Source organism: Alligator mississippiensis, chromosome 2, assembly GCF_030867095.1.
Source record: "Alligator mississippiensis isolate rAllMis1 chromosome 2, rAllMis1, whole genome shotgun sequence".
NCBI classification, from domain to species: Eukaryota; Metazoa; Chordata; order Crocodylia; family Alligatoridae; genus Alligator; species Alligator mississippiensis.
In genome coordinates, this window is record NC_081825.1 from 190,517,266 (window position 1) to 190,544,079 (window position 26,814).

The following is a 26,814-nucleotide window of genomic DNA, read 5'->3' on the forward strand; positions in this document are numbered from 1 at the left end:
TCCTTCAACAGCATTGACTGAAAGGGACATGCATCCACACTGCTGCACCCCCTGGGATCTGCCCCTGTACAAACATCTGTACATATGATCTAAACAGCTTATGAATCACACTGGGCACATGCTGTCCAGCTCCTAATTTAAACTTTTTAGTGTAATTTTAAAAGTATGAACCCCCATAAAACTATGTTATTTATAATAACAGGGCAAGTTCAAAAATTGCTTCCAACCTCAACTACTTACGAATTTTAACTAAAAATCTAGACGCTTATCTTAGATCATAAACACCACCACAAATCCACAAAAATAGCATGCACAGACCACAGCAGCAGATAGCATTTATGGTAAAAAAGCAACTTTCATAACAGCTCTTTAACCACTGCCTTCATGCACAAGAACAATCGTTTATTAACGTTTACTTTCTTTTCCTTTTCCTATCTACATAATGATCCTCCAGCAAGACAGACCAGAGCCATGTCACGTTATACAAAACTCTTATTCTTACATGGCAAGATTGGATTAATGCTGCCTGGAACAAAAAAAAAAAGAACATAATTTATGAGGCCGCTCTTAGTTATACTTGTACCCAAACATCTTCATTTCAGATAATACAGCTATACTCACACAAGATCCTGTAGAACTTACTACCTGTACTCACACAATTGACCCCATTAAAATCAACAGATTAGAATAACTTGTGTGAGCAAGGGTTTGCAGGGCTCAGCCAGGGTGGTTTCTAATATACTTTTAAATCCTATTCCAACAAGAACTTCATTGGCTTGTTCTCCTGTCTCTGAGAGGAACTAGCACTTCTGACATGAGGACTGAGGAATTGTTATGAATATGACCTTCTAGGACAGATCTTCATAAATCAGAGACATGTGAAAAATAACTCACAAGTTATGAAAAATATCACTCCAAACTTCAATAGCCTCAACAGTTAACATCATGATGCAGCAAACAGAAACATGGCAAAAGCAATCTATCCACAGCAACCACAGAACTCTACATGGCCTAATTTACTCTCCTGCTTGGCCCACAGCACATAATACAGACATGACCAAAGAAAGAAAGAAAAGCAGAAGGTATAACTGAATACAATCGGGAAGATATTTGTGACCCAAGAAAAAATTGAAAATATTGGAAACAAACTAAGATCCAGACCCTGCCAACCGATTAGTATAAGCAGACTTCTGTGCCAACACGGTGCCCCATCTACTTCACCCCACCGAAATCAGTGGGCCCTTCTGCAAATGGATCTCCCCACATATAAATCGATCTTCTTCGCAGAGGTAAAGTTACAGAGCACAGAGTCTGACTGCACAGATCAAGCTGCAGGGTTGCAGCCTACGACAACCGAGGCCCAAGCCAAGCTTCCCCCAAATTTATGAGTATTTATATCTAAAGAGAAATACACTTGAACCTCATCACTAAATTATTCTTAGCCCTTAGTCAAAAAGATTTTTGTCCCAACAGAAGCCTGGATTTATTTTTTATTTTTTGTACAAGAACAGAAGAAATTGAGGACCTTCAATGAGGTATGGAAAATCCTGAATGAAATGCAAAAGAAAAATGCTACAAAGGTTTTGCAACAAACATCATTCATAATTACAAAGAGGCATCAGCATAAGATAATGAAAGGCTACTGTCCAGTGGATCTCTGGAATGTCAGTAACTCATACTCCTTAACTGTTGGTATAGCTGTACGACGCAACTAAAACAAGTACATTTGTCAGAGGAATTGCCAGTAAGAGAGATAAATGAGTATCTTGGCCTCTTGCCAAAGAAAGGTCACGTTCCTGTAGTAGCTACTCTCACCTCAATAATTTTTCCACAAAGCAAAAACCTAGCTAATCCATAAGAATTTCCAATGGTTATAAAATGCAGGCATTTGAATACTGCTAAGTAATAATTCTAATTAAAGGAAAGGGTGAAAGGTTTCTCCTTAAATGCTGTCCTGTTGATATGCTGAAGGTTTCGTAGTCAGATGGAAGTGAGATACTTTCAGAAGGCTGTTTTGTGACAAATATGGAGGCAGTTACTGCAAGGGATTTGGAGAGATACCCAAATAAAATGTTGCTGTTTAGGGGTCGTCTATTTTACCCTGCCAAATTTGTTTGTTCCCCATTAAGTAGGCTTTTTCTATAAGAACTCCTTACTTCTTATAAAGCAGATAACCCAGCTAATGATCTGCATGTCTGACAACAGGGAAGTACAATTTGATACCGATCACAAAGTATTTGTAACTAATTAACCAGCAACACCACTACTAGGGCATATTCCAGAAACCAAGGGGGTACTAGAACTGTCCTTTCCTTTCACAAATGTAGGCCATAAACAGTCACTACCACTTTTTTTGAAAGAAATATGGGTTTGCTAAGAAAGAAAATACCTGCACCGCATAGCTTTGAGAGCATGAAGCAGTCAGCGCCCTACAGCTGGAAACAGAAATGTTATGCTGGATTTACGCTCATCCTAACAGAGCAGAAAGTCCTCTGAAACCAACAAGCATAACACTTGTTTAAAGTAAAGTAAATGAAAAAAAATCAAGCCCCTGTGTTCCTGCTGGAGACAGAAAAAATTCTGGTTTGCCTCTAACAACGTGGTAGTTTCTGAACAGGATGCATCTTCCAATCCTTTAAAACCCTATCACGGTTCCCACAGATGTGTAGACACAGTAAGTTACCCATTCCTTACTATGTCCCTAGAAGGTATATACTTTAGCCAAGATTTCTAGCCCCTCAATTGCTGAGAACCCTCCAGGAGAGGTGGGTTTGTTATACAAGCACTGGAGCATCCATCCTCTGCAAACCAGACTCCCATGAGGAAATCCAAACAGAAAACACAAGCCCAGCCATCGCTTTTGAAAAGTTAACCTCCCAGGAAAAAGTTTATTTCATCCATCCCTAGAGTCCACCAGGTAACTACGGCACACCTGACCCCCTGGAGACACCCCCAGCCCCAGCCTCCTTGCTCCCTACAAAAGTGACTCACCAACAAGGAGGGTGAGGATAAACACCAGAAAGCAGAGCACTTGCCCAGCTGGACCACCCTAAGTGCCATCCCAGTCAGGCCTTTTGATGTGCCATTTTGGAAGGGGGGTCAAAGCCTGTTAAGTAGAACTAGAAACCCCCAAGAAGGGCCACTAAAGATACATTACTGATTGTGCGGAACAACTAAAGGACGAAACAGGGAGCGAATGTTAAAGGTTCAAAACAAGTGAACCAAGGTGTGTGTGTGTGGGGGGGGGGGGGGGGGGGGGGGGGGGCACACCAGACAGTGCTCGCTGGCCCTCAAACATGTCCAACAGGCCAACGGGCACTGCCTGGTGAAACTCTACCTAGAAATGTGAACACACCAGGGACAGGAAAACAGCCCCACAGTCCCTGGGGTTGTCCCTGTCCCCATCCCTGCCAGCCATAGCCTCCTTCCTGGTTAGGTATATAGCCCGCATAGCCTGGGCCAGGAGGAGCCATCCAAGCAGGTGGCAAAACTACACAACAGCACACTCCTCCACCAACAAGACAGATCCTTCCGACTTGGGAGCGCAGGCACCTGCAACACCCCACTCCCCCCGCCCACCTCACCAGCCCGAGCGTGCACACATGTTCACATGCACAACACCCCCGCCCCCTCCCTGCCATGTACCTGTAGCCTGCACACACCGCCCGGGCTGTCCTTGCCTGGCACCCAGCACCAGGTCCCCACACAAGCTTGGAGCAGCCACGAGGATAGGGGAGAGAAAGCCCCCAGGGAGCCCAACCACCCCACCAGCACCTGGGCAAGGCTGCTGAGGCCAGGGCCATGCGGAGAGCAGCCTCTCGCCTTACCTTGGAGAGGCTCAGCAACAGCAGCAGCAGTAGGCTGGGGAAGAAGGGCTGCTCCATGATCCCGCGGGGCTCTGCTCAGCCGGACTCCGGCTTCCCGGGAGACATGGCAGGGCTGCGCGTACCCCGCCCGGGCAGCTGCGCGTGTGCGTGTGCGTGTGTGTGTGTGTGTGTGTGTGTGTGTGTGTGTGCGTCCGTGCGCGCGGGGACAGATGTGCAGGCTGCGGGCGAGCCGAGCCGAGCCGAGCCGAGAGCAGGCGCTCGCTTCCCTCAGTGCTGCCGGGGGCGGGCGAGCGGGAGGCGGGGGCCGGCTGCAGTGCCCTGTCCGCCCCCACGAGGAAGTGGCTGCCTGCGCTGAGCCCGGCCCGGCTCACGCCCCCCCTCGCCTAGCCCGTGTCCCAGCGGGCGGCGGGAGGAAGTGCCTCTCTCCAAACTTTGCAGCCTCCCACATTCTTGCCGCGACCCAGGAGGGTGTTCCCCGCCCTGCAGCCCGCGCACGCGGGCCGCCTTAAGGTGGCTTCTGCCTGCACGCGCACACGCGGCGTGCGTGGGCACACCTGCAGGCACGAAGGTGCACCCGCATGCATGCGGACCTCTGCACACCGACACGCACACAGGGTGCAGCCCTATGCACACGTAGGTCCACACACATGCATGCACTCAGCCATTAGATGCACCCGCGTGCATGCGGATGCGTGCACACGGACACGCACATCTAGGTGCACATGCATGCATGCGAACCTACACACATGTGCACGCACACATACACCGATGTGCCCAGACATGCACGCATGCACATGTGTACACATGCATATGCACACATGCAGACATACACGTGCACTCATACAGACATGCACAGACAGGCAAATGTGCACATGCATGCACACAGGTACATGCACATGTACACACACAGACATACACATGGTTATACAGGCATGCGCACACATACCCATGCACAAATGTACATATGTGCATGTACATATGCACACACAGGCAGATATGCATGTGCACACACATACACACCTACACAGATATACACACCTATCCACTCATGCACAGGTATGTACATGCATACAAGTACACACATGCACATACAGACATGTACACACGTACATCCACACACATGCACACACAGACATACACACATACACCAACACGCAAACAGGCACACATACATACACATCTACACTTACATAGATATACACATATGGCACTCCTACACATATGCATGCGCACACATGCACACATAGACATGCATGTACACATACACCAACATGCCAACAGGCACGCACACATGCACACACCTACACATACATAGATATACTCACACATGCACCCAGACATGCACACGCACATAGACGTGCACACACACAGGCACACATGCGCATGTAAAAATTCACAGCTATATACACGCGCATGGCACTGATACACAGACATGTACACACACATACATGCACTGATAAACAGACATGTACACACACAGACATGCACACATACAGCAACGTGCAAGCAGGCACACAAGTCCACACACACACACACCTATACACTTATACACACACACATGCCCGCTGCCCAGAGCACAGGGGCTTCGCCGCAACCCCACCCACATTCCCCACACCCGAGCTGCACCCAAAGCAGAGGCACAGCCAGCGGAAGGGCCCCCACATGCTCCAGCTCCTTTATGAGCCCCACACAAAGAAGGATGGAGAGAGGGAGCCTGCTCTCCACCCACCCTGTGGACATGCACCCACTGCCAAAGCCAGGGGCTTTTAAAACAAGGCACTACAAAGATGCTCCAAACATTTTTTTATTATTATTTTCCCACTGAGAGGAAATGCCCTGAAACCTTCTGTCCAGGGGCGCTCTGGCTCTACAGCCTGCTCCCATGCCCTGATCCGGGTGAGATAGACGCAGCACCGGAGCATGGATCTAGTCTCATTTACTTCCGGGGAGCTTGCTTAGCTCCCACAGAGGAGAGGGTGGGGGAAAATAAGACAAGTTAGTTTCACTTCAGTTTCTTGTCCTCTTTTTTCCTTTCACTTTCAAGCCCTCTTTCAAAGCTTCCCCCTAGTTTTTTCAGTTCCCCCCCAGGATTGTGTAAGTTCACAGTGTTCGGTTGCATTGAAAATAGGTTAAATGCTAACAAATATTGGTCTGATCGTCTTTTTTATTATTATTTATTTTGGCAAAACTTTGGTTTTGCAAACCTTAAGGTCCCTTTCTTCCAAATACCTACGCCTGTACCTGTGCCTGTGCCACTTGATACATCTGAGTAGTCCTGTAGAACAGCATTTCTCAACCTGTGAGTCATGACCCAAAGTGGGCCACAAGAATATATGGGTTGCAGACAAACTTTAAAAATGGATCAACAAACTTTAAAAATGGATTCTCCTTTAAAATAGATCAACAAACTTTAAAAATGAATTCTCCTTTAAAGGAAAAAAATGAGGGAAACCACGGCTGCTTGGGGGCCCCCCCATTCTCCATAGCACCCCCACCAAACACACCCACCCCCTGCCCCACACGCTGGGGGGCTGGAGGTTGAGGGCAGTGGCTTGTGAGTGAGGGGCACTGGGTAAGGACTGGTCATTAATGATTACAAATGGGTCCCAGTACAAAAAAGGCTGAGAACCACTTCTGTAGAACTCAGTGGGTGCATACAAACAAGTGTGGATGCGTTTTCCCGGGGACAAAGAACAACACTGCTAGTTGTTCCCGGGGAATGCTCCTGCATGTGTGTTCTGGCACACAGCAAGTTGCCCCGGGTGGGGTAAGGGAGGCTGCCTTACCTGGGGTTCTGGGGACCTCCCAGGGCTCCAGCAGCTGCGATCTAGCGGAAGGGAACCTGGACAGTAGGGCTTTGCAAAACACCATCATTTTGTTTTGGTGTCCGTTTCGCTATTTCAAAGGGACAGTGTTTCGTTTTGTCATTTTATTTAGTTTTGAAGCACTGTCCCATTTTGTTTTGTCGAAACTGTTTCACTGTTTCACTGGGACCGGCAGCAGCAGCAATCTTCCTGGGGGTCCCAGGTGGCAGAAGCAGCCTCCTCTCATCTGGGGCATAGATCCGGGGGCTTGCACCCCCGAGAGGGCTGTGGGGCTGTACCGGACTGCTTCCCGGGGTGAGAGCCCCTGGATCTGCATGCCAGATGAGAGGAAGCTGCCACTGCCACCTGAGACTGGAGGCAGCAGCAATCTTCCTCAGTGCTGGGTACAGCCTGCGCCCAGCTCCAGTCCCAGGTGGAAGAGACAGCCTCCTCTCATCTGGCGTGTAGATCTGGGGACTCATACCCCGGGGAGGAGTCTGGCTCTGGCCAACCAGGCTCCATTTCGGGTGGCACACTCTGCCTCTCTTTTTTCAGGTGCAGGTTTTTTTGACACTGGAATCTCCGTGTGTCAAAAAACCTCCCATGCTGGAAATTAGCAGTGTGGGGAACATCAGCATGTGCAACATGTGTGGTGCCACAGACAGGACGTGTACACTTGTCTGGATGCACCCAGTAGGTCTACACTTCTACTCCCAATACCCCTTTGATTCCTGATTCACCCAAAGTTTAAAACCAACTACCTGGCACTGGCAGCATCATCTCTGTTCAGACAGCAATGAGAGCCTCAGCTGATTTCCTGGCTCATTATAATCTACCTGATTCCTCCAAGACTCTTCATTCCACCGGTGTTAATGACCCCCTCACCTTTTTAATAGTCTTTATGTTCCACTAATCAAGCTTGCCTTTTTGCTGCAATCATGCTGCCTTAGCTGCTCCTGGTAGCTCCTATTTCACAACCAGGCAAACTGTTTTTAATTAATTCCTGTGAAGTTATAGTTGGTATTGCTTCCACCTTAAACTGAATAATATAGCCTAGGCCCCTAGCATATTAGCAAAGCACCTAGTTTCTTTTTACCTGGAGAAAAATATGTTCTGTGTTATATGGGATGATGCACCTCACCATGTGCACCCTGCTTTTCAAAATCTTAGATCCACCCATGGCTACACATGTGCATAAAGTGTTTACATGTGCTTCAATGTTTAAAGACATAAATGTGGAGCCCTGCAAGATCTGTCATGGTCTTGTCAATAAATGATGAGGAGACATCACTTCAAATGAGCGTGACTTGGAGGATTCTTGTCTCATATCTTCATAACGAATCCACATGGGACTGAGAGAAGAGTTCATTAAATGAGGGCTCGTTTTTCTAGTTAGTCAATCTGCTGCATCATAATAATAATTTAAAAATCTGTTCCTTCTGCTGGGATTGTTGAAGGCAGGGGTTTGTTATATACACACTTTGTTTAATAATGAGGTTGTGCATTGTACTTCAAAGATCTTAAGGCACTTCAGAACAGTTGCTTTTTGCTATATATATTTATTAAGGATCTTTCAAATTAAAGATTAATTACATAAAGATGAAATTAGTATGAATAAAAAATAATTACAAATATAAACAAGCTTTTAATCAAGCTTCTGTTAATAGAAATTAGACAAGTGTAAAACTATGGATAAAGTCAGGAATTTTAAATAGTTTCTTATGGGTGACAAAGACATTTTGTTTGGCTTCTGCATCCAAAAAGCATACAAAAAATCCATGAAATAGGCAGCATTATACTACTGTACCTTTGTCCAGCTTCTCACAGCACAAAGGATTTCATCATTTTCCATCCAAGCGTTCTACCCTGTAGACCATACACGAGCAAACAGTCCCATCAGCATTAATGAGGCTACTTATGTGACAAGGGGCCTTCAGGTCAAACCCTAAACAATAGCTCTCGTCCTTCAAGGAGCTTTTTACCAGCACCTCCCAGTACCAACAGGGAGTGCCAATTAACATAGCAGAATCTACCCAGGCAAACCGAATTGTAGCTTCCACAGAACAATCATTTCACTTGCTTCTGTAATGCAGCCATCTTTGGGCTAAAAAGTAGGATATTATTTGTTATGAGTACACAGTAGAAGTTTAATGATCCAGTCTTGCAAACTCGATCAATCTCACTGCTAAAGTGAATAGGATTTCCTATGTGAGAGTTTCCAGTTTCCAGCCTTAAACCAACTACCCGTGAAATTCAGTGGGAATCTCTCCATTAACCTTAATATGACTTGTACTAAGCCTTAAGCGAAGTGAAAAAAAATACTGGAACCACAAGGGAAGTGTACACAATGCTAATCAAAAAATGTACACTAACTAATCAAAGATGGCAGGAAACCAGAATTTACACCTCTGCCAAGCGCAATCTATTCAAGTGTGTGCTGTCATCTCCTTCCACGGTAGAAGCTGACTATTTTTCCCTTGCCAGTAGCTTTTTGACACACCTTAGAGCCAATATACACTACTTGTAGCCCATGGAGCAGTCCCCCAAAGCTGGCAGAGCCCGTGCCAGGCCCCAGGCACAGCCCCCAGCCCTGCCTTGCCTTGCCTCAGGGAGGAGTCGCTGCCTGCCCCGCATGAGGCTCTGTCGGCTCCGGGGAACTGCTCCACTCCCCAACCCTGACACCATGTGCCTCCTCGCTCCCTGAGGTGATGTGGGAGAGTGGAGCAGTTCCCTGGAGCCCATGCCAGCCCCAGCCCCTGTCCCCATCTCCGTCCCTGCCCCCACCTCACCTCGCCCCACCTCGGGGAGAAGCCGCTGCCTGCCCCGCATGAGGAGTGTCCCACGCCGGCCCCAGTGCCTGCCTATCAATTGACTGTGTCCAGCTCATGGCTGGGCCACAGCACTCCACTGCGCTGCTCTGGGCAGCAGTTAGCATGGAGAAGGGTGGTGGCCGAACCCTGCCCACTCCCACCTGGACACTTACTTTGGGACAATTACCAGTGGACTGCGCCAAAAGGGGGAGGCGGGACCGAAGCAGCATGCTCACGGACTGAAGCGGCGTGCTCATGGACCACTACTCCTTAGAGGGAACATTGCTTGGGGCCAACGTTGTTTCTGGGTTTCTCAGCCATATACACGCAATCCAAGGCCTGTAGTTGGTTGTCCTGTCATGTAACTCAGACTCTTGATCCAGCCTCCACAACTGTTTACATCCCTGCCTAGACAGACAGGCCTAGGGGTGTCATTCTCATTATGGAGACTATAAATTTTCAGCAAGCTAATTTGGCAATTGATTCTGCAAAGGCTGGCTGTCGTGTACAATGCAGAGTAGTGTAGAAATACCCAAGCTAACTTTAAGATTGCCAGATACTGGAAGCAGTCTAACTGTGGCAGGACAGAGCTCAAATTGAGTCAATTTACCCTGGTTCTCATTTAAAGCAGGATTAGAAGTTAACCTAGATATCTCCATTCTACACTGAAGCATAAACATACCTTAATGCACAAATTGGATTGCAAGCACAAGTAGTTCCATTGCTTTCAGTGGGATTACTTACATGGTTAATGGTAACCCCTACATTGTGGGATATGTTTGCATTATTTTAGTAAAAATGTCGACTTTTGTATTGGTTTTCACCTGACCTGATAAAGCGTGAGGAATCATGGGTCAATAAACTAGTGTGTTGTCCCTTTACTATGTCTGGGTTGAGAGACTGGACTATCAGGATTCATTGACATTTGAATAGGTCTTCCTAGGCAAAGCAATGGATATGCTAAAAACACCCTGAAACCTGCTTCTGCAGGACTGGTAACCAGTCAGTGGATTAACTAGGAGTAAGGTCTTGATCATTTAGTGAGGCTGATCAAAGGGATATGGAGATTATAAAAGAGAGTGGTTTTCTAGTTTTGTTAGAGGAAACTGCCAGGCAGTTTAATTGAGGAAAGACTTTTAGCAACAAATTTTTTTTGAGCAGTGTGCAAAGCATCGACTCTGGGACATGTGCAACTCAAAAATATTGCATCCCATAGCTCTCAGCCACATCCAGATTTTGGTTTGTGGTTAGAAGGGTTAGGAAATTTGGTTACCCCCAAATTATGGGCTGTTTCAGGAGGGATCTTAGGCCTCATCTATACTATGGAACTTTGCCAGTAGAAGTCAACTTTGAGTACCTCCATGCATAGGCATAACAGCACCTGGGGAGCTTTGGCACATGGGAAGCACTTGCCACTGCACTGCTGGCAGCTGTAGGGTGGCCAGCCAACAGCTGCAGCAGCCACTATTTTTGTTCCTTTCCCAAAATGTGGTGCTCAGGGATGTTGTCCTGATTGCCCGCTTCAGCTACTCTATTGCATTCACTCCCAAAGTTCCTCTGCAATGACAGTACCATGTTTTCTATCCACAGCTTTACGCCACTTTATTCCAAGTGAAACAATATTTCTTCCCTCATCCAGCATCTGGAATAAAACAGCTATCAACTCTCCTGCTCTTTCTGCGAGTAATAGCCATCCCTCAAGCTATTAATACCTTCCCAGAGTGCACTTTGTGCTCTAATGGCACACCAATTGCAGTGGAGCTGCCAGAAGTACACTGATGTGTACAGGCAGTGGCAATTGGGTAGTAGGACTTGCTGCTTGCTGCCAGAAACATGCAAGTATAAACAAGATCCTAAACTCCTTAAAAAAATTAGACTTATGCCCAAAGAACTGTGAATAAACCAAGGGAGGGAAATGTGCATAGGTGTGCTTATTGATTTGTCTATATCTTGTGCTAGCAAAAGTAAAGAGTAGTTTGTGTTTAAGAACCCTTAAAATTCTTTGCATCTATTTGCTTTCACCTTTTATATATCTCCAAAAATAATTGACCTTAACTTCTGGATTATTATTAAAGATATTACTAAACTTATACACTTCATCCTCACACACAACAACTTTAGTTTCAATAACCAACACTTCCTCCAGACCATGGGCACAACTATGGGCACCAAAATAGCCCCACAATATGCCAACTTTTTATGGCCCACTTGGAAGAAGAATTCCTCAAGAACTGCACCATCAAACCCATGCTATAACTGAGATATATAGATGACATCTTCACCATTTGGATCGAAAACTTGCAGTCTCTGATTGATTTCCATCACAAATTCAATAACCATCATGCCTCCATCAGACTATCTCCTGAATACTCTAACACCAACATTTACTTTTTAGACACTGTGATTAATATCTAGAATGGTAAAATACAAACCACCCTATACAAGAAACCCATTGACCAACATACATATCTACACAGAACCAGCAATCACCCTAAACACACCAAGAAAGCTGTAATATACAGCCAAGCCCTCCAATACCAACAAATTTGCACTGAGGAAAATACCTGTGGCCATCACCTCACTAATCTCAAAAGGACTTTCACCCAACAAGGACACTCCTCCAGAGAAATAGATAGTAGTTTTGAAAGAGCTACCTGGATACCATGTGAAGAACTGCTGCAGTACAAAAAGAATATCTCCACAAATCGCACACCATTTGTTATGACATGCCATCCTTTCCTGGAACCTATATAGAAAATCCTCTAACAATTGCAACACATACTAGAAGAAGATCTAAAGAGCTCTTTCCAGCACCACCCATCCTAGCCTTTAAACAAGCACTGAGCCTCTCCAACCTCATCACCAGAAGCAGCCTCATTCCTATGGCCCAAAGCACACCAAATGGATCCAGACCATGCAGGGACAAAAATTGTAAAACCTGCCAACAAATCTCCACTACTTCCACAATAACTATACCCCACAACTGAACCATCACCATTCCTGGATCTTACATCTGCACTTCCAGAAATGTAATATAGCTCATCCAGTGCACCAAATGCCCTGATGGAAAATATGTAGGAGAAACCAAACAACTGTGCACCAGAAAATCTATCGAAGACAAAAATACCCAATTACCTGGGGGGTGCTCGCTTCTTACAAGAAAACTTCTCTCTCTCTCTCCAATGTCTCAGTTCTATTCCTCGAAAGAAATTTACAAAACACTTGTTCATGACAAGCCTATGAATTTCACTTCATAAATATACTGGATACAAGAAAACATGGACTAAATACAGGCAACGCCCGCTTAGCGCTCTTAATTGGTTCTCAAAAAACTGAGCATTAAGCAAAACGAGCATTAAGCAAACCCAAAAGTATCTGACAATCCAATATAGCGACCAAAATTGTTTTTAATGACCCAAGATGGTGACTGCGAGCATTAAAATGAAACTCACTGAGCGCTAAGTGAAATCAGGTATCAATTTCAAATGAGCATTACAGCGAAATAGCGCTAAGTGAAACAGCATTAAGTAGGGGCTGCCTGTACAGACATTGGATTTATGGCACATTATAACCTATCTGCCATCTGATAATGCCAGGTTACCAGCTACATTCTTCTATCACAAGCTCAACATTTCTCCTTTCCCCCGGGGTCCTCCACCTGTCTTACACCTATTCTCTTCACTCCTCTGATCCTCACTGCCATGTATTTGCATTTTCACAGACCTGCATTTTGGCTTCTATTTGACCCAGGAGAGCATACAGTTCACCAGCAGACTCCCTATATGCCTGAAGAAGGATGTTTGTGCCTGAAAGCTTGCAAAGAACAATTTTTCCAACTACTTAGTTGGTCTAATAAAAGATATCACATCTACCCAAAGAACCTTGTCTGCCTATGTCCTTAGACCGACACGGCTACAACCAACAACCCTAAGGCCTGTAATAACAATATGTATGTCCTTGATAAGGCACTTTATGTTCTACTTATGAAAGTTGCTATTAAATTATTCTAATAAGTAAATTTAAGTTTTGATTGCTGAGTTATATTGAAAATTACTCACTAAAACTTAATTTATACATTTAGTGAGAAGCTGTAAAAGAATACATGTGTGGCAGGGGCAGTGGAGTCACCAAGCCGTAGGAACCTGGCAGCAGTGGCAGGATCCCCACACCACAGTGTTTGCTAGCAGCACCACAGTATGCCAAGCTGCAAGAGCATGGCATGCTGAGTCACAAGGACGTGGTAGCAACAGCAGGATCACCACGCTGCAGGCCCTGCCAGCAGCACTGCAGCATGCAGAGCCACAAGAGCATGGCAGCAGCACCAGGATCACCATGATGCAGGACTTACTGGCAGCACTGTGGCATCTCAAACTGCAGACAACAGGGGTGAGGATGCCTGAAGGGGAAAAAAAAAGTCAGCATCAGCATGGACGTGCTTTATTAGTGCATGCCAATGCTGATGCCAATTCACCAGCAGAGGCGGCGGAGCAAAGCTAAAAGCCCCATGAACTGGTCTGACAGCGGAACCAGAAGAGAGTTCTAGGCAGCCAATGGAAGGCTGCAGCTGAGCCATAAACCCCAGGAAGGGTGACTGGTGGCAGCCTCCGACTGAGGAGCTGCCCCTACCGGCTAACACAGAGGAGTCAGGTGACTGACCTGGAGAGGTGACGTAGTAGTCCAGCTGTGGATAGTGGATCCAACACAGCAGCAGATCTGTAGGGCAAGAAGAGAGAGATGACTGGTAAAGAACCGTGAGTGAGGAACAGGGGAAGGCTAATGCCCCTCTGGCCCCTTCAGAAGTATATCCATTCATCTGGACTGAATCAAAGAGGGACCAAGTATAGATGTGGACTTGGACTGGGCAAAGCAAGCCGAGAAGGGACCGAACAAATACAAGGTAAAATTGCATCCATTCAACATCAGAGTAACAACGGGTTGGCGCTAGGCGGGGTGTAGGGGAGGTGAAGCCCCAATGTCCTTGCGCTGACAGTTAGACCTAACAAGATACCACTGAGCCAGGATTAAAACAGTTCCCTAAGATTGAAGTTCCAACAAAGACATGGCAGGAGAGAAGCATTGGTGATATTGGTAACTGATGCCAGGGGTCAAACTGTTGGTCTGCAAGACTGCAGTTAGCTCTGGGCGACTAGAAAAACCTATGCAGGGAGCTCAGGACAGACACAGCAAGTTACAACATGATTGGGTGATTTGATATCAAAATTTTAGTAGCAGGATTTTGGAGTGACTAATTCATACTTATTAATGAAACAAGCACGTAGAGCTCATAAAAATCTAAATTTAATTCCACAACAAATGTTGAAGAAAATCATTTCATTTGAAATGTGAAATGAAATATATGTTCTTTTGGAAAACGTAACTGTTTTGAAAAAAAAATTTAAACATACCTTTTCACATGTAGGTTTTAAAAATAGGTACAGTTAAATCTTATATATAGATATATATATACAATTCACCCATTAAGTACTTCATCAAATTATGTTTATATTTATATATATATTTATATATCATGAAGTTTCATCCCAATAAGTATGCTTGGTGTGCATGTATGTGTATCTATATCTATATATTTGGTTAGACTGATCAAAGGGTTATTTGGCAATGGGATCTGAAGATTATAAAAGAGAGGGGATCTCATGGTTTTATTTGAAGGAGAATGCCAGGCAGTTTAAATGCAGGTCCTGAAAAAAATCTTGTAACAATAAATTATTATTTGAGTTGAGGCACAATGCGCAAAGCATGGCTATCAGCCACATCCAGATTTTGGTTTGCGACTAGAAGTGTTAGGAAATTTGTGTGTGTGTGTGTATATAATATATATATAAAATGCAGTGTTTCATCCCAGTAAGTATGTTTAGTGTGTGTATAAATGTGTGTGTGTACACACACACACACACACACACACACACACATTATATATATATATGTTAAGGCTGTGCGAAGCTTCAGCCCCTAATTTGATTCGGCAAAGATTCGGCCCAATTCGGTGGCCAAACCTCCGAATCTGAATCGAATCAGAGGACCCTTTAATCTCTCTGAATCAAATAGGAACCCTCCAAATCGATTCAGAAAAATTCAAGAGATTTGGACATAGACACAGCTTTAAATGCTTTTTCTCCATACCTCTAGGTAGCACTTGGCTTATGAATGCTGTGATGCTGGGGTGCATGGAGCATCCCACAGAAGCATGGGGGGCTCCCCAACATGCTTGGCAACAGACCCAAAAGTGGACCAGAAGCACTTCCAGTCCACTTCCAGGTCTGCCAAGGAGCGCGCCAGGGGGGCGCTTTGAGCCCCCCCCCCAGCTTGGTGGCTGGTGCCTCCTGGGTCTGGGGGGGCACCCAGGGTCCCCCCGCAGCTGATCGCTGAGATGGGGGGAAATGGGGGGGAACCCCAGCATGCTCCCTGACAGACCTGGAAGTGGACCAGAAGAAGTTCCAGTCCAATTTCGGGTTCACTGCCAAGCACATGAAGGCCCCCCCCCCCCCCCCCGCCCAACTCTGCACTCCTGTGGGACACTCCATGCGCCCCACCATTGCAGTGATCACAAGGTACCTCAAGGTATGTAGAAAAAACTTTTAAGATGAGTCTATGTCCGAATTGCTGATTCTCTGAATCAGCATTGAATCTTCAGATTCGGCTGAATCAAATCACGGACAGTGATTCGAATCAATGAATCAAATCACTGTCCCTGATTCAGGTCAACTCCAAATCTGAATTGAATAGGACCTGCTTCACACACCCCGTGTGCGTGTGTGTGTGTGTTGTTTCTATATACATTTATAGCTGTATAAACCAAACATACTTATTGGGATGAAACTGTATTTTTGAGTGAAAAGTTTTAGTTAAAAGTAAGTTATGCAGGTCACCCATTAAGTGCTTTGTCAAAGAGCCTTGAGGCTTGGAATTAAGCATGCACTTAAGTGCTTTCCTGAATCAAGGACCCGTATTTTTCACAATGTGCTCTACTAGAATTCTGGGCATGTGAGTGCCTAGAAATGCCTGGTTTAGAGAGATCTGTGATTCATGCTAACGTCAGAAACATCACATGATGAAAATAGAAACAAGAAATGAACAAAAAATCTTTTAAAAATGTTTCTTCTATGTACTCATCTTTCAACAGCAATAGTCATCAAAGCACAAGTCATTTCCTGGGAATTAGAGGTTTGTGGGCACTGGTTCCTCACAGCTGGTCACAAACCTCTTGGAAATGCCCTGTACCTCCACTGTTACTGCTTAACAGCTTGTAAATTTTAGTTTTGTTTATACTAACAGCTTTTTAAAAAAAAAGTTATATGTGCAAAGGGATTATAGAAATGGATAAGCATTGCTCCAGGACAAAACCTTATATTCCACTTTCAGCCTGAAGTTAATTTCTAGAGCTGAGTCATAAAACCTCCCTGAAAAGAAAGAAAGAAATGTTTATTAAACATAATTTATATTAAATTTGTTAAATAGGAGGCTTGGGGTCAAGGGTAGCCTCAGGTATGTACACATCACCCTGGGAAGAATGAGTAAGTTGCATTACTCAGGGGAACACAGGAGTGTCTGGTAAAGTGTGCTATTATTAGTACACTGCAACTTGAGCAGGAGGGAAAGTAGAGGGAGGCAAAGGAAGGAGAAACTTAAAGTAGACTGGAGTTGCCCAGAAAGATGCAGTAAGGTATCATACATGATAAGATTCCTCTTTCAGCAGGACTTGTATGTTCTCTTATTTGGAGCAGGGCAAAAGAACACAGCTCTACTCTAACTAAATATGAACATACCTGACTGCAATACTGTGCTCTAAATATTTAGTTCTTAGTTGTATTAGACCACTGATAGACTGGGGCCTTGTGGTCTACATGACATGATATAGAGCCGCGCAGAGATGTCTGAGATAGTTCAGACACAGGGAGAGTTCTAGGTGCCCTTGGGTAGCACTTCCCCTGGAGTCAATAAGCCCGGCAGAGGTAGGGCAGGGAGTGGCCCATGGACTGGATCTGGCCCACCAAGTGATTCTATCCAGCGTGCAGTGGGTCTCTCAGCCCCACACAGCCCAGGCACAGGGGGCAGCCTGGACTGTGGCATGTGCAGCTGGTCCCACTGACCCTGGGCACAGGGATGTTGCCTGGCACAGAGCTCTTGGGCAGTCTGGGGGCAGTAGTCCGCAGAGCTGGCCAGCAAAGTGGCCGGACTCAGCTTCCCAGCCTCCTCCACAACAAGGGTTGCCAACCCTCCAGGATTGCCCTGGAGTCTTTAGGAATTAGATACAGATCTCCAGGAGATTACTGAGAGTCACCTGGTAGATAAATGATAGGGCATTAATTAAAATAAATATTAAATGTTGAATCCGATTTATACAGTAGTCCAGTGGGTTTTTTAAATGAAGTAGTAATGTGCATTTGCCTTCCTGACCTAAAGCCTATGCACCGTAATCCGTAACTGATATACGCAAGCACACGGGCACTTTTGCATTGCGCATTGTGGGCGCACTGGTGTTCTGGTAACCTCCTGGAATAGATTCCTAGTTGGCAACCCTATCCACAGCAGCAGTTTGCTCTGCCTTCACATTTCTGGCTGCCGCTGCCAGTGTCTCTACCACCACTGCTGAACCTGGTTCCACTGCCTCTCAGCCCTCATCAGCTGACCAAAATTCCTTAAGTGGCACTCCAGTCCAAATAATTGCCCACCCCTGGGGTACAGTAATGTTGACTCAGGTAGAGCACTGCACAGATGCAGTTCTACTATGTCTGGTACCTGAACAAGTGTGTTTGGAGCTACTTCAGTTGCAGAGTCAGTTCTAGAGGCAAGCAACCAAGGTAACTGGCAAGAATCCCACAATGTTAAGTTAATGCAAGTCAACCCATGTGCAAATGGGAGGGACTCACAGCAGAGATCTATTTCAAAATGGATCTACAAAAGTGTGTATTGTTATCCCATATGGTTACAGTAAAGAAATAAGTGGAAGTTTCTGTCCTGGGCCCACAGACATCTCACACCTCTCTGTTCAAGTATCTCTGCATGACACTGAATTATGCAGTGTAGACATACTCATTTGTGGGCCATTTCATTTCTCAGAGAGTTCACAACTGAAACAAACAACAAAACCAAAAGGATGGGAAAAAGTAAGAGTATTTTCGCCATCTCCTGGCTGGAAAAAACTGAGGCACAAAGGTTTTAAGGTGTTGCCTGTTCTCGCTTTGCATTGAAGTTGAGCCAAACCTCGCAGGAGCATCAGCCCCAGACAAGATCAAGTCCTATATATCAAGTTTTTATATAGCAGGCCAGGGACACCACCTAGATTTTTTGATTCCGAACCAAAATCATCTTTTCTTCTATCAGTTGTCTCCCAGTGCTCTGAAGCTACAAATGCTAGACAAGTGCCATTGGTAATTACCTGTGGATAGAGCTTTGGCTTTTATTGCACAGTTTGACCTGATCTCAGAAGACATTTGATGCTGAGAAATGTTTAGCAGTTCTGTCTACTACTGAACTCACTTCAGGTGTCTCTCACAAGTTTAGCTCCCAAATCCCAGGAGAGGAATGCAATGTATTCCTCACACCAAAATTTAAGAAACTAAGCAAAGATCTTCATACACACTGAAACTGGAATCACTGTTCTTTCCCTCTATTTTTTAAAGTAATTATCTTTTAAATGACATATTTTTATTAAAAACTTCAGTGGTAGAAATAAATCAATTTGTATGTAAAAGTAACATTGTCTTTTTATCTCTCTGCTCCTATTAAAAATGTCTTCAGTAAAAAACATGAGGGCATATTTTTTGCTGAGATGTTTCTATTTCTAGTTTTTGAATTCTAGTTTTAACAGAAAATAACAGCATCCCAGGCAAGCTAAACACTGCACATGAACAAACATCACCCTGTACCATGAAAAAGTAAGGGATAGTTTCAGAGGGGCTCAAGCAGTCCAGGAAGCCTCCCAAATGTAGCTTTTTTATGGTATGTGCCAATCAGCAACACAGTAATTGCTTCTCTGTTTATCCTACTACAGATCAGGGATGAAGGCCTATAAAGCAGAAGCAGAACACAGCAAGAAGCATGCTTTGAATGAGCAGAGAAGCGAGTGTTTTCCCACTGTGTGCTGGTTGGTGATCACTGAAGCAGAGTGATTGCCCATCCCCAACCATGGACCTAGAGGGCACAGTGGATGTTAGGAATAGGGAGGAGGAGGGAAAGATCAAAATATATCAGGAGCCACCTTTACTTACCTCCTGCTACTGCACAGACAGCCAGCAATGTTGAAACTTCTCAGAACCTAAAATGTGGTTTTAGCCTAGTTTATACATAGATTCAAGTCCTTCCCCCACACCCTGGCTCCTCAAGCCAGTAGCTGCAGAAAGTCGTGGTTGATTTTTGGTACGTAGCAATTTAATTTCTGAGCCAACTAAACTCTTTGCCCTCTCTCATGCTGATTGCATCTAGTTAAGGGCCTGGAAGTATCATTCCATTCTTTTTTGCTGCAGCAGTGGTACTTAATCTTTTTGGCTGGCAGGCCAGATGTGCAGTCCATCCATGGGCCTGCTGTGGCCAATGGTCCTGATCCAACACCTGGGGTGGTTGTGGTGGGGCTGCATCCAGCCATGTGTGGGGGGAGGGGCTGTGGCCCAGTCCCAACCTATCACCATGGGACAGGCGGGGGGGAAAGAGAAGGTGGCTTGACCCAGCCCCAACCCAGCCCTGTGAGGGAGGGGGCATGGCCTGCCCCTGATCCAGCCACGGAGGAAAGGGGGTATGGTTTGGTCCCAACTTGCAGCATGAGGATTGGAGTTTGGCAGTGGGGGAGAGTAGCATTGCTCCCCTACCACCAAATTTCCTGACCCCTGGGGAGCCCTGCAGGCCAGATGTCATGGCTCCACAGGCTGCATTTGGTTTATGGGCTGGAGGTTGAGCACTCCTGTGCTATAGTATGGAAGTTAATCCCAGAGTCCTGGCTAAATTACCTACATTCTATCTACACTCCACTGAGTCATTATCCCTCTCCAAATTGGTAGAACAGTGATTCTCAACCAGAGTGCCACAGCACTCTTGGGTGCCTTGAGATCCTTTCAAGGGTGTCATGCAATGTTAGCATTGTTAGTTGTACAACCATGATTCACAACATAAACCCAGAGATTTCAAACAGAAATCCATAGTTATGGTCATCCTGAGTTCTTTGCAACAGAAAAAGGACTATTATTTTTCTGTGGTCAAAAAGAGTGAAAAACTAAGAACTGGCATTTTCCAAGCGGTGCCTCAAGTTTATCCAGGGGTGCCTTAAGTCTAAAAAGGTTGGGAACCACAGTCATAGAAATAATGCCATGTTATCTGATTTTAACAACACTAGGCTATATAATAATCAACTGCATTTATAAGCCTTATACAAGCTAATATGTATAGCTTGTATGTGGCCAACAGCTTTTACTTTTGTGGGAGCAAAGAGGTAACAGACTAGAGACTATATGTTCCATAAGCACAGGGAGCACTTTCACGGGCACAGGGGGAGGGGGCACAGGGGGAGTGAAGTCTTACCTGATAGGGCTCTGGTGCCACATTCACCTGCCCTAGTTACACTAAGGATATGTTTTATGAGAACTAGAGATTAACTTTCTGTGCAGAAAACCTTCACCCACACACTCTCATGTTTTGGCAACAAACTGCTATACGCTGTGGTACTGCATCCTGCTTATCTCTAAGAAATTGAGAACCAAGTCATTGGCCACACTCCTCTCGACTTTAATGAGACCAGGATTTTATTCAATTAGTTTTATTGGTCTGTTCACTCACCAGACAGCAGTTCAGGGATTCTGGAATGGGTACACTCTTATGTATGAAAGTAATGAACATGCTAACAGTAATAAAGTCCAATGTGTTCAAAACCTTGGACCAAAAGAATTGATTCTGTTCTTCCCATCATTTCTTCTAAATGTTACGGATTTGAGAATATTTTCCTCAATCTGGCTCTGAGTAAAGACCTTTATGTAACCCAAGCTCAGATGCTAGAATGGGGTGAAGCAGAGTAAGCTCCTCTCAGTGGACACTGGCAGTTGGGATCCACTGAGTTATGAAGGGATCCCATGTGGGAGGCTAGCAAGCAGATTGTGATCTACCCACCGTCAGTCCTCAGCCTTTCTGCAGAGACTGCCAACAAAGAATATCCAAAATGATATACACCATTGAAACCAAATGCTTTTTACACAGGGGGCTATTCAACTGAGCATTATTTCAAGATGTCCTGAAACTCAGTTGGTCAGTTCTGTAAGAAAAGCAGACTCAGTTATTTTAATCATAAAATAATTTGGGAGAGCCCAATTGGCTTATTTCACAGGTGACCAATATTACTTTTACAAGGACCTGCTGTAGCTTAACATCACATAGTGGTTGCATATTAAATATTTGAAAACAAAGCAGAGAACTTAACCGAAAAGCATCTGGCTAGACCTAGTCACTGGAATGTTAATATACATAGATTAAGCAAGATATTCTTGCCTATTGGATGTCATTTACTGTGCTAAGTCAATTTCTTCTCAACCAAACTGGTTTCAGATATCTTGGAAATAATACCTGGAAACTAATCCTGCAAAGCAACATGGCAGAAAGGTCATGGGAGGAAAATAAAAATCTGACCTTAAAGAAATAATAATTCACATTATGACTAGCAGGACTGAACTGTATTTCAATTTGAATCACTGCATCTGCAATACTAAAGGACCGTGAGGTGCTCTGGTCTTCTTTGTTCACTTACATGTCCTGCTTCCCTTGGAATGTTTTGGCAACACACTTCTATTTACCGTAGCACTGAAATGGTAGGTATCCAACCAACTATGGTGAGGTTTCATAGAATCATAGAAAATTAGGGTTGGAAGGGACCTCAAAAGGTCATCTAATCCAACTCCCTGCTCAAAGCAGGACCATCCCCAACTAGATCATCCCAGCCAAAGTTTTGTCTAGCTGGGCCTTGAAAATCTCCAAGGATGGATATTCCACCACCTCTCTGGATAACCTATTCCAGTGTTTTACTACCTTCCTAGTGAGAATTTTTTACTGAATATCTAACCTAAACTTCCCTTGCTGCAACTTGAGACCATTGCTCCTTGTTCTGTCATCTGTCACCACTGAGAACAGTCTAGCTCCATCCTCTTTCAAACCTCCCTTCAAGTAGTTGAAGGCTGCTATTAAATCCCCTCTCAGTCTTCTGTTCTCCAAACTAAATAGCCCAGTTCCCTCAGCCTATCCTCATAAGTTATGTGCCCTAGCCCCTTCACCATTTTTTTTTGCCCTCCACTGGACTCCCTCCAATTTGTCCACATTCTTTCTGTAATGGGGGCCCCCCAAAAAACACAGTACTCCAGATGTGGCCTCACCAGTGCTGAATAGAGGAGAGTAATCACTTCCCTTGAGCTGCTGGCACCATGCCTACTAAAGCAGCCTAGTATGCCATTAGCCTTTTTTGCAACAAGGGTACACTGTTGGCTTATATTCAGCTTATTGTCCACTGTAACCCCCAGGTCCTTTTCATAGAGCTGCTGCCCAGCCAGATAACCCCCAGCCTGTACTTGTGCATGGGATTGTTCCATACAAAGTGCAGGATTTTGCACCTTGTTCTTGTAGAGCCTCATGAGATTCCTTTTGGCCCAATCCTCCAATTCGTCTAGATCACTCTGAATCCTAGCGCCTACCCTCCAGCATATCTACTACACACCACAGCTTGGTGTTGTCTGTAGACTTGCTGAGGGTGCACTCTATGTCATCTTCCAGGTCATTGTTGAAGACAGTGAACAAAACCGGCTCCAGGGACTGACCCATGGGACACTCCACTTGATAACATCTGCCAACTAGGCATTGAGTCATTGGTTAGTACTCTGAGCCCAATGCTCCAGCCATTTTTCTACCCACCTTACAGTCCATTCACCTAGCCCATACTTCCTTAGCTTGCCTGTGAGAATGTTGTGGGAGACTACCACAAGCCTTGCTAAAATCAAGGTACAGGCAGTCTTCGAACTTACGACACAATTGGTTCCTGAAAACTGCATCTTAAGTCGAAATGTTGTAACTCGGAACCAATTTTCTCATAAGAAACAATGTTATAAATGAGGGATTGATTCCTGAACCAAGGCCCGATACCCTATTTTCACCAAAAATACCCCAGAATTTTGTACTCGATCAATTATAGGTGAGTAATATAGCAACATTAATGTATTTATACTGTAAATAGCAATTATATTGATTTGGAAGGACTTCTTTGAGGTGACTTTGCTGGACTTTTTGAAGGGCTCTTGGCTGGAGTCTTCTCAGGAGTCTTGTCTGCAGGATTTTCTGGAGCCTTGTCTGCTTTCTAAAAGAAAGTGTCCAAGGAAGTTTGGATCGATGTTATCCAGGGAGTTGGGTAACACAGTGAACTTGTTCACTGGTGTGGCATCACATCGGATCAAGCATTGTAAAGTTGAAATTGACGTCAGAAAGTTGAAACAGGGTGTCAATTTATAAACGTTGTAAGTGCAAAACGTTGTAACTCGAAATGTCGTAAGTTGAGGACTGCCTATATACCACATCCACTGGTCTCTCCATGTCCACAGAGCCAGTCATCTCATCACAGAAGGCAATCAAGTTGGTCCAGCATGACTTGCCCTTGATGAATCCATGCTGACTGTTCCTAATCACCCTCTTCTTCTCCAAGTGCTTAGAAATGGATTCCTTGAGGATTTGCTCCATGATTTTTCCAGGGACTGGGGTGAGGCTGACTGGTTTGTAGTTCCCTGCATCCTCCTTTTCCCTTTCTTAAATGTGGGCACTATGTTTGCCCTTCTCCAATCATCCAGGACCTCTCCTAATAGTCATGAGTTTTCAAAGATTATGGCCAGTGGCTCTGCAATCTCATCAGCCAACTCCCTCACCACCCTTGGGTGCATCCCATCTGGCCCCATAGACTTGTTCACATCCAGCTTTTCTAAATAGTCCCTAACCTGTTCTTTCACCACCGTTGGCTGCTCACCTCCTCCCCAAACTGTGCTGCCCAGTGCAGTAGTCTGGGAGCTGATCCTGCCTGTGAAGACTGAGGCAAAAAAGGCATTGACACTTCAGCCTTTTCTGCGTCGTCTGTCACAAGTTTGCCTCCCCCATTCAGTAAAACACCCACACTTTCCCTGATTTTCCTCTTGCTACCAACATACTTGTAGAAATCCTTCTTGTTACCCTTCACATCCCTTGCTAGCTGCAACTCCAATGCGCTTTGGCCTTCCTGACTTCATCCTTGCATGCCTGAGCAATGCTCTTATAATCCTCCCTAGTTATTTGTCCAAGTTTCCACTTTTTATAAGTTTCCTTTTTGTCATGTAGTTTACTGCTAAGCCAAACGGGGCTTCTGCCATCCTTGCTCATCTTCCTGCTCATCAGGATGGTTTGTTCCTGCACTCTAGGTAAGGCTTCTTTAAAATACAGCCATCTCTCCTGGACTCCTCTCCCCTCAGACTGGCTTTAGTTAGCTAAATTCTTATACTGTGATTTTCAGTGCCATTAGCAGGTATTGCCATCAATAGTTATTGGTCAGTATAGACAGGATGTCAATCAAAATGTTAATATCATCCCAACCACAATTCATAAAGCAGAACTAAGGTTTTGGCCAGCTGCTCAAGATTAACTGAGCTGTAGTGAATTTTTGAGCATGTACAAGAAGTTAAGTGTCTAACTCCTTTAGGGCCTTTGAAAATCCCATCTTTCATTTTTTAGAAATTCCAGAATTTTTGCCACATGAATTCCATGGAGTTATTACTGACATCTGCCAAATACAGCTTAAGGGTGTGGACACGTATACATCTGGTGCCTTTTCAACAGGGCTTTTACAACCACTGCTATCTTCTGTTTGAAACTATGAGCTTCACCTCACCACAGCACAACCATCACAATTGACCCAAGCTTCAGTACTGTGCATTTGTGGAGAAACACTGATTAGAAATATAATAATTTCTTAATGTAATTTAAATAAATGAAAGACTAAAATAAGATAAACAAATGATAACTAATTTTATTCTGAGAGTTGTTTCAATCTAGGTTTCCTCGATTTATAATTTAAGTAATTAATTGCTAAGTGTCATGCTATTGTTCCAAAAAACAAGATTAAAACTCATAAATCAATGAAGCCATGACAGGACTTACACCCACTAAAGCTTTGGCCTGCATTTTATGAGGTTTTGAGCTTAAAAAGTAATGGATGAGAGTAAAAAAATTGAAAGACATCCCAGATTTGTCAAAATTGTATTAATTCATGTTACTCACATAGTTATTGGTCAGTATAGGTAAGATGTCAACCAAAATGTCAAATATCATCGCTACCACCCAAGCACACGTCACAAAGCAGAACTAAGGTTTTAGCCAGCTGCTCAAAATTAACTGAGCTGTAGTGGTCTTATGGGTATGTACAAGGCACATTGGTTTCAGTTCCTTCTTTTTCTTAGCTATGGTACATTTTTTCCTTTGGAGGATAATTTTCTGCACTTTAAACACTGTTATTTTAAACACTGAACGTTAAACACTGCATGTTAAACACTGAGCCAATGCCAGTGATGGAACTCAATACTCTTGTGAAAGACTAAGACTGGATCCTTCATTCCAGACTTTTGCTCCTAAGGATCTTCTCAGTCAGAAGACCCATCTGTTTAGTTAGGTCCAGTCGACTGACTGCTCCCCTTCAGTGTAAAACAGTGGCTATGGTGCTAAGGCCTTTACAAGAGAAGAAGAACCACATTAGAAGGGGAACCACATTAGAAGCTGGTATGACAAGTTTTGTGGCAATCTCAAACGTTGTCTAGTCCAGCCATCATGTGGTAGCTAAGTTAAAAGAAATTGTAACTTCAGTTTTATATTGTTGGCTGAGGTCAATCTCATCTAACCACACACTGAAGTAAAAATGACCTGTGCCTTATCTTCACTATACATTTTACATTAACATTATAAACAAGTTAGCTATCTTACTGTAAAATATATATTTCTGGCAGTGAAATCAGAGCCAAACATGGTGGTAGGAAGAGGGGAAGGGAATTTGGTAAGGAAAATGGCACCCCACTGAAGGGAATAGTAAAATGAGAGTGAAATAGGAATTGCTTTCTCCTCATTTTCCCCACAGGGGTTGCACCTATGGAGAACTATAAAGCAGGGAAAGAGTCTCAAGTAGCTTGATAATCAAAGTTAGTCTGAAGCATCATGGCACAGGAACACTAAATTCAGTCCATATATTAATAACCATAAACACATTGATTTAGGTTTTGTTTTTGTTTTTTTGGTAAGTAAAATTGCTCCTGCAATGTTTCTTTCCTAGAAGTGAAAGAAAAGACTGGAACTAAGGATTTAGCTTATGGCTGCAAAGTTCATAAAAAAATAGCT

General features: G+C 44.5%; 1 protein-coding gene across 1 annotated transcript in view; it reads right to left on the reverse strand.

The window, feature by feature from the left end:
- PTPRJ (protein tyrosine phosphatase receptor type J) overlaps nucleotides 1-4,266 on the reverse strand; it is a 142,032-nt gene extending 137,766 nt beyond the window's left edge. The window contains exon 1 of the mRNA XM_059722601.1: nucleotides 3,828-4,266. Within this exon, the coding sequence (XP_059578584.1) occupies nucleotides 3,828-3,884 (57 nt within the window). The 5' untranslated portion in view covers nucleotides 3,885-4,266. The remainder of the gene's footprint in view (nucleotides 1-3,827) is intronic.
- Between the last annotated feature and the right edge of the window lie 22,548 nt (nucleotides 4,267-26,814).